The sequence below is a fragment of the Carcharhinus amblyrhynchos genome, chromosome 12, assembly GCF_965287045.1.
Source record: "Carcharhinus amblyrhynchos chromosome 12, sCarAmb.v2.hapA, whole genome shotgun sequence".
Lineage (NCBI taxonomy): Eukaryota > Metazoa > Chordata > Chondrichthyes > Carcharhiniformes > Carcharhinidae > Carcharhinus > Carcharhinus amblyrhynchos.
Genome location: NC_137335.1, coordinates 1,683,970 through 1,698,264, shown reverse-complemented (window position 1 = coordinate 1,698,264; position 14,295 = coordinate 1,683,970). Strand labels below are relative to the sequence as shown.

The window sequence follows — 14,295 nt, the reverse complement described above, 5'->3', positions numbered from 1 at the left end:
TGAGGTGACTCAATTTTATTTCATACAGCATTGTGTTACAGTCTTAAGCATGTTGTTCAATCTTTTGTACACCTGTTTTGAAATTGGGTCAGGTTTGATGCTGAAGCTCAGGGTCAGTGGGAATATAGTTCCAAACCCACTTGGCTGCGGTTCATGGTGGTTGCAATACATAAAGGTGGACTTCCTGGTAGTAACCTGTGAAGGATTCCAGCAAATTGTATCATCGTGTCCTCATGAAGATGTTGGTTTATGAAGTTAACTAATAGGTTAATCTGAAGTATTGCTAAATAATAGCTTGATGAGACAATTCCTTGCATTGAGCTTTTTCATCCACCAGTAAAATCTCCAAATGGATTGCATTGTATTCAGAGGTCTGGCAATCTGTCACAGCCTTTGGGATATGCCCTTTCAATCAAGTGTACTTATAATTCAGTCTCCAGAGAGTAGGTAATCAGTATGCAGTACACACATTGGGTTTGATGCAGCTGCTCATAAGCTCACTTATCAACAATGGGTTCCTTTGACTTCTGCACTGTTAGATGATTGGTTCAGCAAAGCTCCCTCTGAACTCTGCAAGATTCAGAATGTTGTGGAATTGATTGCCAATCACAAAATTCCAGTTATTTCAGCATAACATCTGTCCTTATCCTCAAATCCAAATCCCCACTGAGCATAGTCTTGACACTGTTATTTTGGCATTGTGGAGTCGATGTGGCAGTGACCTTGGCAGTACCAAACATTAAAATTATCAAGAGAACTTTTAAGTTTCCCATTGAGTAGCTCCTAAATTCTAATCTATTCTTCCAGGTGGATGGCCTCAATTGCAATTTCCTTACAGGTCCTCTATTCTTTGCAGAAAATTCTGGAAGTGGTCAGCCAAGTAAAACCAGTTTTGCATCTCCACAGGACTCGCGGATAGGAGCCGAGCAGGTCACAGGTCTGCTTGGCTCATTGTGTTCAGCAATGGTTTCTCAAGGAAAATTGAGTCAAAGTGAAGAAGGTGGATGGCATTTATCACAGCAAAGGATGTAGAAAACAATTGGGTGGTATCTTCCCCTGGGTATCCTGAATGAACTGTAACCTTTTTTTGAGTTGCTGTGTCTTGCTCAGTATTTAAATCAATCCTGTTTCATTTCCAGTATTTGTTCTTTTGACTTTTTAAAAAAAATATCAATTTAAGTTCTATATGAACCTGTGCTCTAACCTTCTGACTTGATAGCATACTTTCCCACTACTCCCAAGTCAGTGCAGGACAACTTGTTGCCTACTCAACAAGGTTTGAACTCCACCACTCTGTACATGCACAGTGCTGATGAAGAGTTATCCAGACTCGAAACATTGGCTCTATTCTCACCCTACAGATACTGTCAGACCTGCTGAGATTTTCCAGCATTTTCTGTTTTTGTTTCCGATTCCACCATCCACTGTTTTTTGCTTTTAACTCTCTGTACATGAGCTGTCTAGAAATAGTGTAGTGCCTCAATCAGTTTCAACACCTGTTAGCAAGTTTGCAAAGTAATATTAGAAAAGACTGTGATGATGGAGAGAATTCCATTTAACAAAAACCTTTCACCTGTTGTTGCCCTTTTCTTTAGATTGGCCGTTCAACCGAGAGCCCGATTGATTTTGTGGTGACAGACACTGTACCAGGAAGTCAGAGTAATGCCGATACTCAGTCCGCACAGAGCACCATATCCCGGTTTGCATGTCGTATTATATGCGAAAGGAATCTTCCCTACACTGCCAGGATATATGCAGCTGGATTTGACTCATTTAAGAATATTTTTCTTGGAGTAAGTCAAATGGAAAGCAAACTGTTAACTGTTGTTTGGTTTTGAAATGCTTTTGCCCCAGTGGAGGCTTATGTTTGTTTCCTCCTCTTTCAGGAGAAGGCTGCCAAATGGAAAACCTCTGATGGTCAGATGGATGGCTTAACCACAAATGGGGTCCTTGTTATGCATCCAAGACTTGGTTTTACTGAAGATTCCAAGCCAGGCGTTTGGAGAGAAATATCTGTCTGTGGCAATGTTTTTACCCTGAGAGAAACCAGATCAGCACAACAACGAGGAAGAATGGTAAGATCCCAGCAACAAGCTTGTTAAAATATATTAAGACAATAAGAAAGATTTCTTGAATTGTGAGATCTTTTAACACAAAAGCTTCAACCTAATGAAATATTCAATTAAAGAAGCAATAATTTAAACTTGAGTAATTCATGCAATTTTATAACTTTTATTTGAAAATCAGGAGAGCCAATCCATTGAGAATTATAGGGATTATTCTGCTTGTATTTACTCCTAATTACTTTACAAGCTGTTTAGCTAGACACAGCCTGTTGTACATTGGAAAGATTGTACATTTATTCACCGTTGAACCAAAATTAATACAGATCTCTATTTGCATGGTTTACTTTATATGTTACCCAAAGCTGATAATTTGCCACTTGTAATGTTTGCATGCTTGTGAAATGTTAACTGCTGTTCGTGCATTATTGCATTCCCAATGTTAATTCACCTTGTATTTATGGATGGATTGTAGAATGACCCTAAATTCAATTGCCGTAGTCTTTTTTTTCATCCCTTCATGGGATGTGGACGCCGCTGGCTAGGCCTGCATTTCTTGCCCATCCCTAGGCACACCCCCAGGATGGCAGTGGTGGTGAACCAACTTCTTGAGCCACTGCAGTCCATATGGTGTAGGTACACCCACAGTGCTATTAGGGAGAGATCGTGTGACAGTGAAGGAATAGCGACATATTTCCAAGTCTGGATGGTGGGTGGCTTGGATGGGAACTTTCATATGGTGGTGTTCCCAGGTATCTGCTGTCCTTGCCCTTCGAGATTGTACAGAGGTCACTGGTTTGGAAAGTACTGTCAAAGGAGCCTGAGTGAGTTGCTGCAGTGCATCTTCTAGATGGTATATACTCCTACTGTGCGACAGTGGTGGAGGGAGTGAATGTTGAAGATGGGGTGCCTGTAGAGCTGGTTGCTTGGTCCTGAATGGTGTCGATCTTTTTGAGTGTTGCTGGAGCTTCATTTATTCAGGCTTACACTTTGATTTATGACCCTTGCAATGCCAGAGTTACTGACGCAGATAAAGCACTGTTTTCTCTCCAGTCCACAATGTTCCCAAATTTCACCTCTGTCCATTGACCAGCTGGACATCTCTGCTGGTACCAGTTAATCTTGTGTCACTACATTCCTCTACATCTAGAAGGAGCCATTACATGACCTGTATGAAGAGAGAATTTTCCAGTGTGAAGGCTGATGTAGGCTAGTAAAGGTCTGCTGCTGGAAAGGGGGTTTGATTCCAGCGGAGTGGAAAGTATTCCATCAGATTCCTGACTTGCACCTTGTAGATGGTGGGCAAGTTTGAACGTTAAACGGGGATGGTTGAATTCTCTGTTTTGAAGATGGTCATTGCCTGGTACTTGCTGTGTCTGTGTAGTTAGATTGTTAGGATGATAAAAGGAGAAACTGCGATCTGGCTCAACAGTGAACTGAAGAGAGGAAATTCCAAACGAGGTTCCTATTCTGGAGTGATATCCAGTGCCGATTGTTGGAATTGCACACGTGGATGTCAGACTTCAACTGTGACAGTCAAATAGTGATCAGAACATATCCTTGAAGGCTTACAGCTAAGGCTATTGGGCTAGGTATCTGTGGGTACTTAAAGCCTGTTTGTAAGAATCAGTGCAGAAGAAAGAAACTAAATACAAAATTCCATTAAAGCCAGTCACTGCACTTTATATTTTTAAAAGTTATTCCCTCATATAAACTCTGAGTGCCTTAAATCAGTTGTGCACAATTCTCTTACTAAAGCGGTGGCAAATTATCTCCTTTGGGGCCCTGTGAAGAAGTGTTGTGAACCAGCTGGGAAAGGTGAGGAACTGCAGCTCAACTCTTCTCATATTTTGGTCTCTTTTGCTCCTCCGTCTGCCTCTTCTCCCTCGTAGATCTGGAATACAAAGAGCCTAACCCACTTGCCTGGCAGCACGTTACTGGGGAACAGTTGGTTTCTCAGTGTTGAAGAGGTCCACCATGCTGGATGACTTTTTCAGTTTTTGATTGTCTGAGGGTCACAAACAGAGTTGTTGTATTGTGCTGTGATGAACAGGAGTACTTTACCACGATATATTCTGATTGCTTTTTTTTTGCTTCTTAGGTTGAAAATGAAACCAACATACTACAGGATGGTTCTTTAATCGATCTGTGTGGAGCTACTCTACTGTGGCGCACTGCAGAGGGACTCGCTCACACTCCTACTGTTAAACATCTGGAAGCCCTTCGTCAGGAAATAAATGCAGCCAGGCCACAATGTCCAGTTGGGTTTAATACACTTGCCTTCCCCAGTATGAAAAGGAAGGATGTGGATGAAAAGCAGCCATGGGTGTACCTGAACTGTGGACATGTACACGGCTATCATAACTGGGGAAATAAGGATGAGAGAGATGGAAAAGAGAGGGAATGTCCCATGTGCCGATCACTGGGCCCGTACGTTCCCCTGTGGCTGGGGAGTGAGGCTGGATTTTATGTTGATGCAGGACCTCCAACTCATGCGTTCAGCCCCTGTGGACATGTGTGTTCCGAAAAGACTACCACTTACTGGTCTCAAATCCCTCTCCCTCATGGCACTCACACTTTCCATGCAGCCTGTCCTTTCTGCTCCACTCAACTCACTGGGGAACAAGGATATGTTAGACTTATTTTCCAGGGACCTCTTGATTAAGGACGCAATTTTATTAACTGCAGGGGAAAACAGTAGTAAGACATTTGATATCTTTGAGAATTATAAGCTAGTTTTCTATACTGAATTCCATGGGTTTTGTCTGTTCTGGAACATAACCTGAGTTGTGTAGCTCTTGAGGAAAGAGACCTCATTGTTTTGTGATGTTGCCTACAAGAGCGGTTTTGATATGTTTGCATTTGTTAAACACAAGTATTTTGAAATACAGAAACCTCTTGCCCAAATATTTAAAGAAATTGACTCATGTTGGACCTCTTCACAAATGCAATACCAATTACAGATTTGAAGATTGTGTTGTTTTAATAAAATATGGAAGCATTTTTAGCTGCTTCAACCTAATTTGTAATGGGCTGAATAAATCTAATGCAACTTGATGAGATACTCTATTAGTCATAAAAGCTGCAGTACGATCCAGTAAAATATACCTTGTTTCAACACCATTTGAGAAAAAGAATTGAATCCTAAAATGTAGGAACAAAAGGTTTTATGATTTATTACTTCATCATTAAAAAGATATTGCAAAGCCTTTCCCATATCTGTGTAAGGGGAACCAGTAGTTTTTCTGTTTCCTTGTGCAAAATAATGATCTCTGGCTGTCAAACAAAAATCAGCAGAGTTCAATTACCGGGAACACTAAAGGATCTTTGACCAATTGATTACAGTTGAGACCTAAGGTAGATGCAACTTCACAAAGCCTCATGTGTTTTCTTGTTCAGTATCAGCAGGTTGGAGGTAAGAAGTGATGCAAATTGGGCACATTGAACATTCTGCAGCTGTTTACTACAAGATAATAACAGGCCACTGTAATTTAATAGCATAAAGCTAGCTCTGTGCAACTGTCTGCGTTTAACATCTCAGTAAAGGCAAGCGATCCATGCCGTTGTGCCAAAATAAAGTCTGACGTACTACCACGGTGATCAAAGTGTACCACCTTGAATATCATTAATTGTTTACGCAAGCTGACCCGCTTAACTCCTGTCTCCACCACTAACTGAGGATGTGTGAAGCTGGCTTATTTTACTGTATTGCAGCTTTCAAGTTCTTGTAGGGTCTTTTGTACTAAATTATTGCCTGAAATGTATGTAGCTTTAGGTGTTTGTAGGGGATGCTTAGCATATGTGGAATGCTAACTTATAAAGTCTTGATTTTGTGGAGTAATATATAGGGATGTGCAAAACTGCTCTTTGATTCTGGTCAACTAAATTGTACCCTGAGCAATTATACCTTGTCCCTTTAACTTTTTCGTATTATTGCTGGCTTTAAATTCAGTTCATTGTGTATAATAAACCTTTCTTGTTACAAAACAAATTCTTAAAGAAAAGAAGCTGGACATTGGTGTTAATGGACTAAATACTGATTAGCTCCTCATTACCATAATTGAGTCAAAATAATCTCTCAAAAATGTGAGCTGAGAGATTTGTTTAGTTTGATTTTGTTTTGTGTTCTCTATCTTTTGGCTCCCTCCCCCATTTCCTCACCCTCTCCGTTTGCATCCACTGCAAAAAAAAGGGACAACTGTGTAAATGTGGCCACTACATTGCCAGTTCATTGCAATGTAACATTTGATAGTCTAGTAATTGACACTGACAGTGAGTGTATTAAACTGTCTCAGGGTTTAAGATGTGGATTCAGTCTAGTTCATGGATTCTATTTGAGCAGATATTTGGTAAGTGATTCTATGTTGCCTAAATATATGGATTTAAAAAAATAACATTGCAGTCATGTTTTTGTTCCTGTTGGAATACGAAATATTGACGTTATTATTCAGTAAATACATCTGGTTTTGGGACTGAGTTCAACAAGCTGGTGTTCTCTTTCAGTAATTATAATTGAACTCCACAGCGCCAATCTTGAGATGGCAAACGTCAGCTCAGGTCAACCTACATTGCTTAAGTCAATCATCTTGTAGCTGGTTTAATAGCATTCATGAGACAGTGGAAGTGGCTTCAACTGTGCATGAAGGGAGTTAATCCATGGAGCTAGCTGCACCTGAAACGGTGCTCGCCTTGTGAATTGGACATCAATTTGGGAACATTGGCTGGAATTCTCCAGCTGTTCACGTTCTGCCAGACAGAATGGAAAATTTGGCGCTTTACCAAATCTTGGTTCACTGCAGCAGGCCAGGAAAATCTCACTGGCATGAACAGCCAGAGAATCCAGTCCATTGGCTGTGTCGTGTTGGAGACAGGGATTGGCTCTGAACACGATTGTCAATAAACTAGGTCAGTGAATCTGCTCAGACCTTGGTCTAGTAGGGTAATAGGCAGTGCATGATGGCTCTTTGTTAAGGAATATGTAGGTAGGTTTCCTATTACCACCCACGGGTGTACAAAGTATAAGAAGATTTCTGTTCTCTGAAATCTTCCAATAAAATGGAGACTGACTTAAGTATTAAACAGTTATACTATGTTACAGATACTGCATGTCTTTCAATCTTTGAAAAGTGGACATTGAATATTTTTGCACAAACAAATAATGGGTGAATATTACTGAAGTGGAATAGGGAGATTTTATTTACCATTGGAAGAGTTTATAGCTGTGAATTTGAGATGCTTTGCTGGATAATCTGCAGTGACAATTTCAAAAAGTTCCCAGCTGGATTTCATGCCACCAAAGTCTTCGCTGAATAAAAGCCCTCTTCATTTTGGTAGTTTACAGATTGTTTGGCAGAATCCTTCCCTCTTCCTGCAACTTCACACACCTTCCACAGGAGGCAGTAATTTACATGGATTTCCTCAATCTAGCCTGACTCAACCATTTGTTGCTTATGTGGTTTTCACATTGCAGAGACAATAGACACGATAAATGATGCTTTGGCAGGTGATTATGTTCTGCCACAGGGTGTGATTTTTGACCTCCATCTAGCTGACTGTTTTGTGTCTCACTCCATTCCCCCGACTCATCTTTGGCCTTTTACATAGTTTCAAGCAAGCTCAACCAGGCTTCATTTTTCTCCTGGCTATCTGCAAATCTTTGGCCCAAGTAGTGAGTTTACCAGTTCAAGATCATTTTCATTTCATTTAAAGCTATGTTTGATAGTCATGTGTAACTAATTGAAATCCCAATATGGACACTTACATTACTGATTAGTACTGTTGCCTCAATGCCAGAAGCCCAGGTTCGATTCCCAGCTTGGGTGACTGTGCAAACTCCACACATTCTCCCTGTATCTGTTTGGGTTTCCTCTGGGTGCTCCAGTTTCTTCCCACAGTCCAAAAATGTGAGGTTGATTGGCCATCCTAAATAGCTGCTTAGTGTTAGGGGGATTAGTAGGGTAAATATGTGGGGTTATGGGGAAAGGGCCTGGGTGGGATTGTTATCGGTGCAGCCTTGATGGGCCGAATGTCCACCTCCTGCACTGTAAGAATTCTATGGTATTCTGCTCTGATTTATGATTAGACACTGTTCTGGGGTATGTTACTGACGTGGTGTACTTCTGCCTTTGTGTGTGTGGGATGGTAAAATTGAAAGACAAAATTCAGAGTGCCAGTATTTTGTTATCGTTGTGTGTACTTGGTTCCTTGGTTGTTGCTGACTGGTTATCTTTTGAAATAGTGTGCCACACTGTGAGAATGCTGGACTTCACCATGGAAGCACTGGCAGTGGTGTAGAGACAATAAGAAGTCTCACAACACCAGGTTAAAGTCCAACAGGTTTATTTGATAGTAAACACTGCAAGCTTTTGGAACGCTGTTCCTTCGTCAGGTGAGTGGAGAGTTCTGATCAGAAACCAGAGGCGTTTTACTATCAGATAAACCTGTTGGACTTTAACCTGGTGTTGTGAGACTTCTTACTGTGTTTACCCCAATCCAATGCTGGTATCTCCACATCAGTGGCGCAGAGAAGCGGAAACACTTCAAGTCCATTCAAGAGTAAACAGCTCCAGGCCAGGTCCAACTTAAAAGGAGCAGCTCCGGATGAACGTATCCTGGCACAGGGCATATACTTGGATGGACAGGAGGGCGCAAGTCTGCTGCACTTCCTGTGTGTTGTCCTCAGCAATTAATCTGAAGTCAAAGCCGGTACTGCTGGCAACTGCTGAAGAAAAGCCTAGAACTACTTGATGTGTCTAATTAATTATTAATTAAATACATATTTTATATCTTTTCCCGTACAGTGATATCTTTCTATTAAAATTAGTGCACAACAGTGTCACTGTTGCTGAAACCATGCATCTGGCCAGTCAGTAATTGCCTATACCAAGATGTCACTGAATCTGTTACAGGAAAATGCACACATTCTGACCAGACCAATGAAGGGACTCTTTCCCATTTTGTTGTCAATTTCTTGGTTTCCATATTGCTGCAGTTGTGCTTGTGATAGTGATGGCTCTGCATTGCAGCAATTCATGTGGTAGAGAGAAAATGAGATGTTCTGTCTTTGATATTTATAAAGACCTTATTAGTTTTGTTTTCTGGCCAATTGAAGATTCTTTTGGGTGGAAATAAAAGTTACCAAATACTCTATTGCAGACCAACAACCAGAATAACTTGTATTATTTAGTGCTTTTAGTGTAGTGAACCGTCCACACTGCTTTACAGATTATTATAAAACAAAGTATAACAAGGAGATATTCAGTCAGATGCCCAAAAGCTTGGTCAAAGAGAAGGTTGTAAGAAATGCCTTAACTGAGGAAAACCAGATGGAAGGACAGGTTTGGGGAGAGAATTCCAGAACTCAAGGCCTTGGCACCTGAGGGCACAGCCACCAATGGGGATGCTCAAGAGACCAGAATTGGAGGAGGACAGAAATTGGAGGTTGGAGAGAAAGGGAGGAGCGAGGCCATGGAGGGATTTGAAAGATGAGAATTTTAGAAAGTGAAGGTTTTGCTTGGCTGGGAACCAGTGGAAGTCACTGAGCACAGGTGAAAGGGAAATAGGACTTGAGTGATTACACGGTAGCTGAATTTTACGGACCTCCTGTTTTGGGAGCCAAAAGAGAAAATGCTGGAAAATCTCAGCAGGTCTGGCAGCATCTGTAAGGAGAGAAAAGAGCTGACATTTCAACACCAGATGACCCTTTGTCAAATCATGTTTTGGGAGGATGGAATGTGGGCGACCATCCAGGAGTGCATTAGAATAGTCATGTCTAAAAGTCATAAAGACATGAATGGGCAGTTGCAATTGTCTGAAGATTTATGGTTTGTAGAACAGAACCCCACGAGTATGTTTGTAAAACCTAACAAAGACTCCACAGTAAACATTTTAGGAGTTTTGTATAGTAACCAAACCCAATTTAATAACTTTTTATGCAGCTGCATAGAATCCATAGAATCACTATAGTACAGAGAAAGGCCATTCAGCCCATTGAGTTTGCGCTGACTCTCCAAAACAGCAACCCACCCTAGTCTTCCCTTTTTGCCCTGTACATTTACCACATGAAAAGAGAAACTATGCTGAGATGGAATGGGAAATTCAAAAACAGAGAACGTGCAAACTCCACACAATGACCCAAGCTGGAATCACAGTGGGTCCCTGGAGCAGTGAGGCAGAAGTGCTAACCACTGTGCTCCAGGCCAAACAATTACTTCCAACAGTTGACCATTTGAAACTTGCACAAAATTATTTTAATAGGTCATGTATAATTTAAAAAAAAATCTGAAATTGATGTAGAATATTGAGAACTCGTAAGGACGATTAACATTTGCAAGGCTACTGGGAAATGGCAGGGGCAGGATGAGGAGATGCTGTTCCAGAGAGCTAGCATGTACATGATGGACCAAATAGTCTCCTGTGCTGGAAGCATTAATTAACCCAGATTTGCAGTTTGAGCAACAGATGATTCTTGTCTGAGACAGTTTTTAATGAAAATTGACCCATTGACCAATGGTATTGATTTGCTTATTTAGTGTTTATTTTAAATGAGAATCACATTGTCCCAAAGGGGCGATCAAGTATTATAAATAAATAATTAAAAAGTCCAAAACTCATCGGTTGAATCTGGTGGAGAGATTGCAATGTGGTTAAAGGTTGAATATGATGTGAAATAATTTTAGAATTGTAAATTAAGGATGATTTGATGAAAGAATGGAGGTGGAACCAATGGAGGCTTAAAGAGAAAACCAAGAGATTTTCAGAAAGAATGGAAGAAGCAGAGTATGCAGGTCAGATAAAAAGTCTGAAAGAAGAAAAGGACAAAAGTAATGGAGGCAAATGGCTGGGATTTGACAAAAGGTTGTGAATGTAGCCCAATCACACAAACCAGCCTCCCATCCATTGACTCTGTCTACACTTCCCACTGCCTTGGCAAAGCAACCAGCATAATTAAGGACCCCATGCACCCCGGACGTTCTTCTACCTTCTTCCTTCGGGAGAAAGATACAAAAGTCTGAGGTCACGTACCAACCGACCCAAAAACAGCTTCCCTGCTGCTGTCAAACTTTTGAATGGACTTATCTTGCATCAAGTTGATATTCCTCTACACCCTAGCTATGATTGTAATGCCACATTCTGCACTCTCTCATTTCTTTCTCTATGAATGGTATGCTTTATATAGCACACAAGAAACAATACTTTTCACTGTATGTTAATACATGCGACAATAATAAATCAAAAATCCTTCAGGAAAGCAGATTTACGTGAGTGAAAAGGCAAGATGTGCCGTAAGGCTGAGGTAACAGAGATGGAATGGGACGAGACCCATGTGGAACATAAGCAGCAGCACAGACTAGTTGGGCTGAATGGTCAGTTTCTATCATGTACATTCTGTGTAAAGGGAAAGGCTGATAGGAAAATTATTTCCAGTAATAGCTGCAAGAATTGGGAGAGTGTGAAAATTACCACATTTTTCTGATGCAAGCATGAGAACACAGAAGCGGAAAATCTAAAGCTGCATGTGGCATTAGAGACTTAAATGTTGTTGTTTTGTCTTTTTAAAGTTTGTCTTTCAGCACCAATAATTTGTGCAATATTTCTAACTGGTCTGTCAGACATTGCTTCGGTACATCTGTTCATGTTGTGTAAGGAGAAACTACTTCTCACAGAGGGTGGTGAATTTGTGGAACTCGCTGCCTCAGCATGGTGGAGTCTGAATCGTTGAATGGTTTCAAGAAGGAGATAATGATTAATGATCTGGATGAGGGTATAGTTGGGTGGATTAGTAAATTTGCTGATGACACCAAAGTCGGAGGTGTGGTAGATAGTGAGGAAGGGTGTCATAGTTTGCAGGGTGACTTAGACAGGTTGCAGAGCTGGGCCGAGAGGTGGCGGATGGAGTTTAATGCGGAGAAGTGTGAGGTAATTCACTTTGGTAGGAATAACAGATGTGTCGAGTATAGGGCTAACGGGAGGACTTTGAATAGTGTGGATGAGCAGAGGGATCTAGGTGTATGTGTACATAGATCCCTGAAAGTTGGGAGTCAAGTAGATAAGGTTGTTAAGAAGGCATATGGTGTCTTGGCGTTTATTGGCAGGGGGACTGAATTTAGGAGTCGCAGCGTCATGTTGCAACTGTACACAACTCTGGTACGGCCGCACTTGGAGTACTGTGTGCAGTTCTGGTCCCCACATTACAGGAAGGATGTGGAGGCTTTGGAGAGGGTGCAGAGGAGGTTTACCAGGATGTTGCCTGGTATGGAGGGGAGGTCCTATGAGGAGAGGCTGAGGGATTTGGGGTTGTTTTCGCTGGAAAGAAGGCGGCTAAGAGGGGATCTTATTGAAACATATAAGATGATTAGAGGTTTAGATAGGGTGGATAGTAATAGCCTTTTTCCTATGATGGAGAAATCTAGCACGAGGGGGCATGGCTTTAAATTAAGGGGTGGTAGTTATAGGACGGATGTCAGGGGTAGGTTCTTTACCCAGAGGGTGGTGAGGGATTGGAATGCCCTGCCTGCTGCAGTTGTAAATGCGCCTAGTTTGGGGGCGTTTAAGAGATCCGTGGATAGGTTTATGGACGAAAAGGGATTGGTTTAGGTTAGTGGGTCATTGTTTTGTAACTGGTCGGCGCAACATCGTGGGCCGAAGGGCCTGTTCTGCGCTGTAATGTTCTATGTTCTATAAGGGGTATGGGGAACAGTTGGAAAGGTGGATTTGAGACCAGGGAGAGAACTCTTTGCCGCCGAAGGCTGTGGAGGGCAGGTCATTGAGTGTCTTTAAGAGAGATAGAAAGGTTTTTGATTAATAAGGGGATCAGGGGTTATGGGGAAAATGCAGGAGAATAAAGATGAGAAAAATATCAAGCATAATTGAATGGCAGAACAGACTCAATGGGCCGAGTGGCCTAATTCTGCTCCTACGTCTTATGGAATGGTGGAGCAGGGACTGAGTTTTGCCTCTTTCTGCTCCTAATTCCTATGTTCCTGTGTCACTCGTATTTAAGCTTCTGCGAGACAAACCAAAACAGCTCTATTCATCAAATAAATTGCTCTCCAGAAATGATGAGGTATATATAAATTAGTGACAGAGTCATTGGCCTTTATCTTTAATTCTCTTTCACTCCCCGTAGATGTTGTGTGGTCTGCAGTGTATTTTCAGCATTTTCTGTTCTCAAAATGGTTTGCCAAGAACTGTAATGTTTCTTAATTATCTGGCAAGGCAACTTATTTTGTGTCAGCGTCACGTGATAGATGCTAGTTAGAAATATATTTAGAAATGATCGCACATGAATCATTGTTACTCAACATTTGCAATAATCATCACTGCATTACAGGAGATTAGTCAGCTCGGTGTTCTGAAAGATATCAGCTTAGTGATTTCAGTCTGCTTCAGTCACTGGGGATCAGGTAAGTCCCTGTTTGAAATGTCAACTATTTATTACCTTCTACACAAAAGTGATAAACAGGCACAAAGAGCAGTCAGACTTACCCACCTTGCTGGATTCCTGCAAGTACAGTGTATGGACTGCATGTGTACATTGAACCCCCGACTCTGAATATCAGCAGGACAATTCACTCAATGTTGAGCCTGTTTCTATCTATGGGCAGTGACTGGTACACGTGTGGCATTGACGTTGCATTAATACTGCACCAGCCCCCGTTAAGCCTCCCGCATCACCAACATCCACTGGCTGGTGAATCCAGACAGGAGCCCGGGTACAGGCTCAGAGCAATGAAGCCAGAACCATCCAACAATCAGGTCTTAGAACAAAGGATTAGCACCTTGAAACAAACCCTACTATACCCAGGTTCCTGTTTGGATTCACCAGCCAGTAGATGTTGCTGAAGCAGGAGGCTTAATGAGGGAGAGATCCTTGTTTGCTGCAGAAGGCTGTGGATTCCAGGTCATTGAGTTTTTCAAAGACAGAGATAGATAGGTTTTTGATTAATTAGGGGATCAGGGGTTACAGGGAAAAGGCAGGAGAATGGGGTTGAGAAAAATCTCAACCATGATTGAATGGCAGAATGGACTCGATGAGCTGAGTGGTCTAATTTTGCTCCTATATCTTATGGAATGGCAGAGAAGCTTGAAGGGCTGAATTAACTTGGTGTTGTGAAACTACTTACTGTGTCTACCCCCGTCCAACGCCAGTAAATCCACATCTTCTCAATCAATGATATGCTTTGTACAGTGCGCAAGAAACAATACTTTTCACTGCATGTTAATAAATGTG

General features: G+C 41.5%; 1 protein-coding gene across 4 annotated transcripts in view; it reads left to right on the top strand.

The window, feature by feature from the left end:
• Positions 1-6,457, top strand: part of LOC145350728 (E3 ubiquitin-protein ligase pellino homolog 1) — a 42,224-nt gene extending 35,767 nt beyond the window's left edge. For all 4 annotated transcript variants that reach the window (XM_080199966.1, XM_080199965.1, XM_080199968.1 and 1 more), the window contains exons 5-7: positions 1,596-1,793; positions 1,887-2,075; positions 4,165-6,457. In XM_080199966.1, coding sequence (XP_080056092.1) covers positions 1,596-1,793; positions 1,887-2,075; positions 4,165-4,728 — 951 coding nt within the window. In that variant the 3' untranslated portion in view covers positions 4,729-6,457. The remainder of the gene's footprint in view (positions 1-1,595; positions 1,794-1,886; positions 2,076-4,164) is intronic.
• Positions 6,458-14,295: the final 7,838 nt, after the last annotated feature.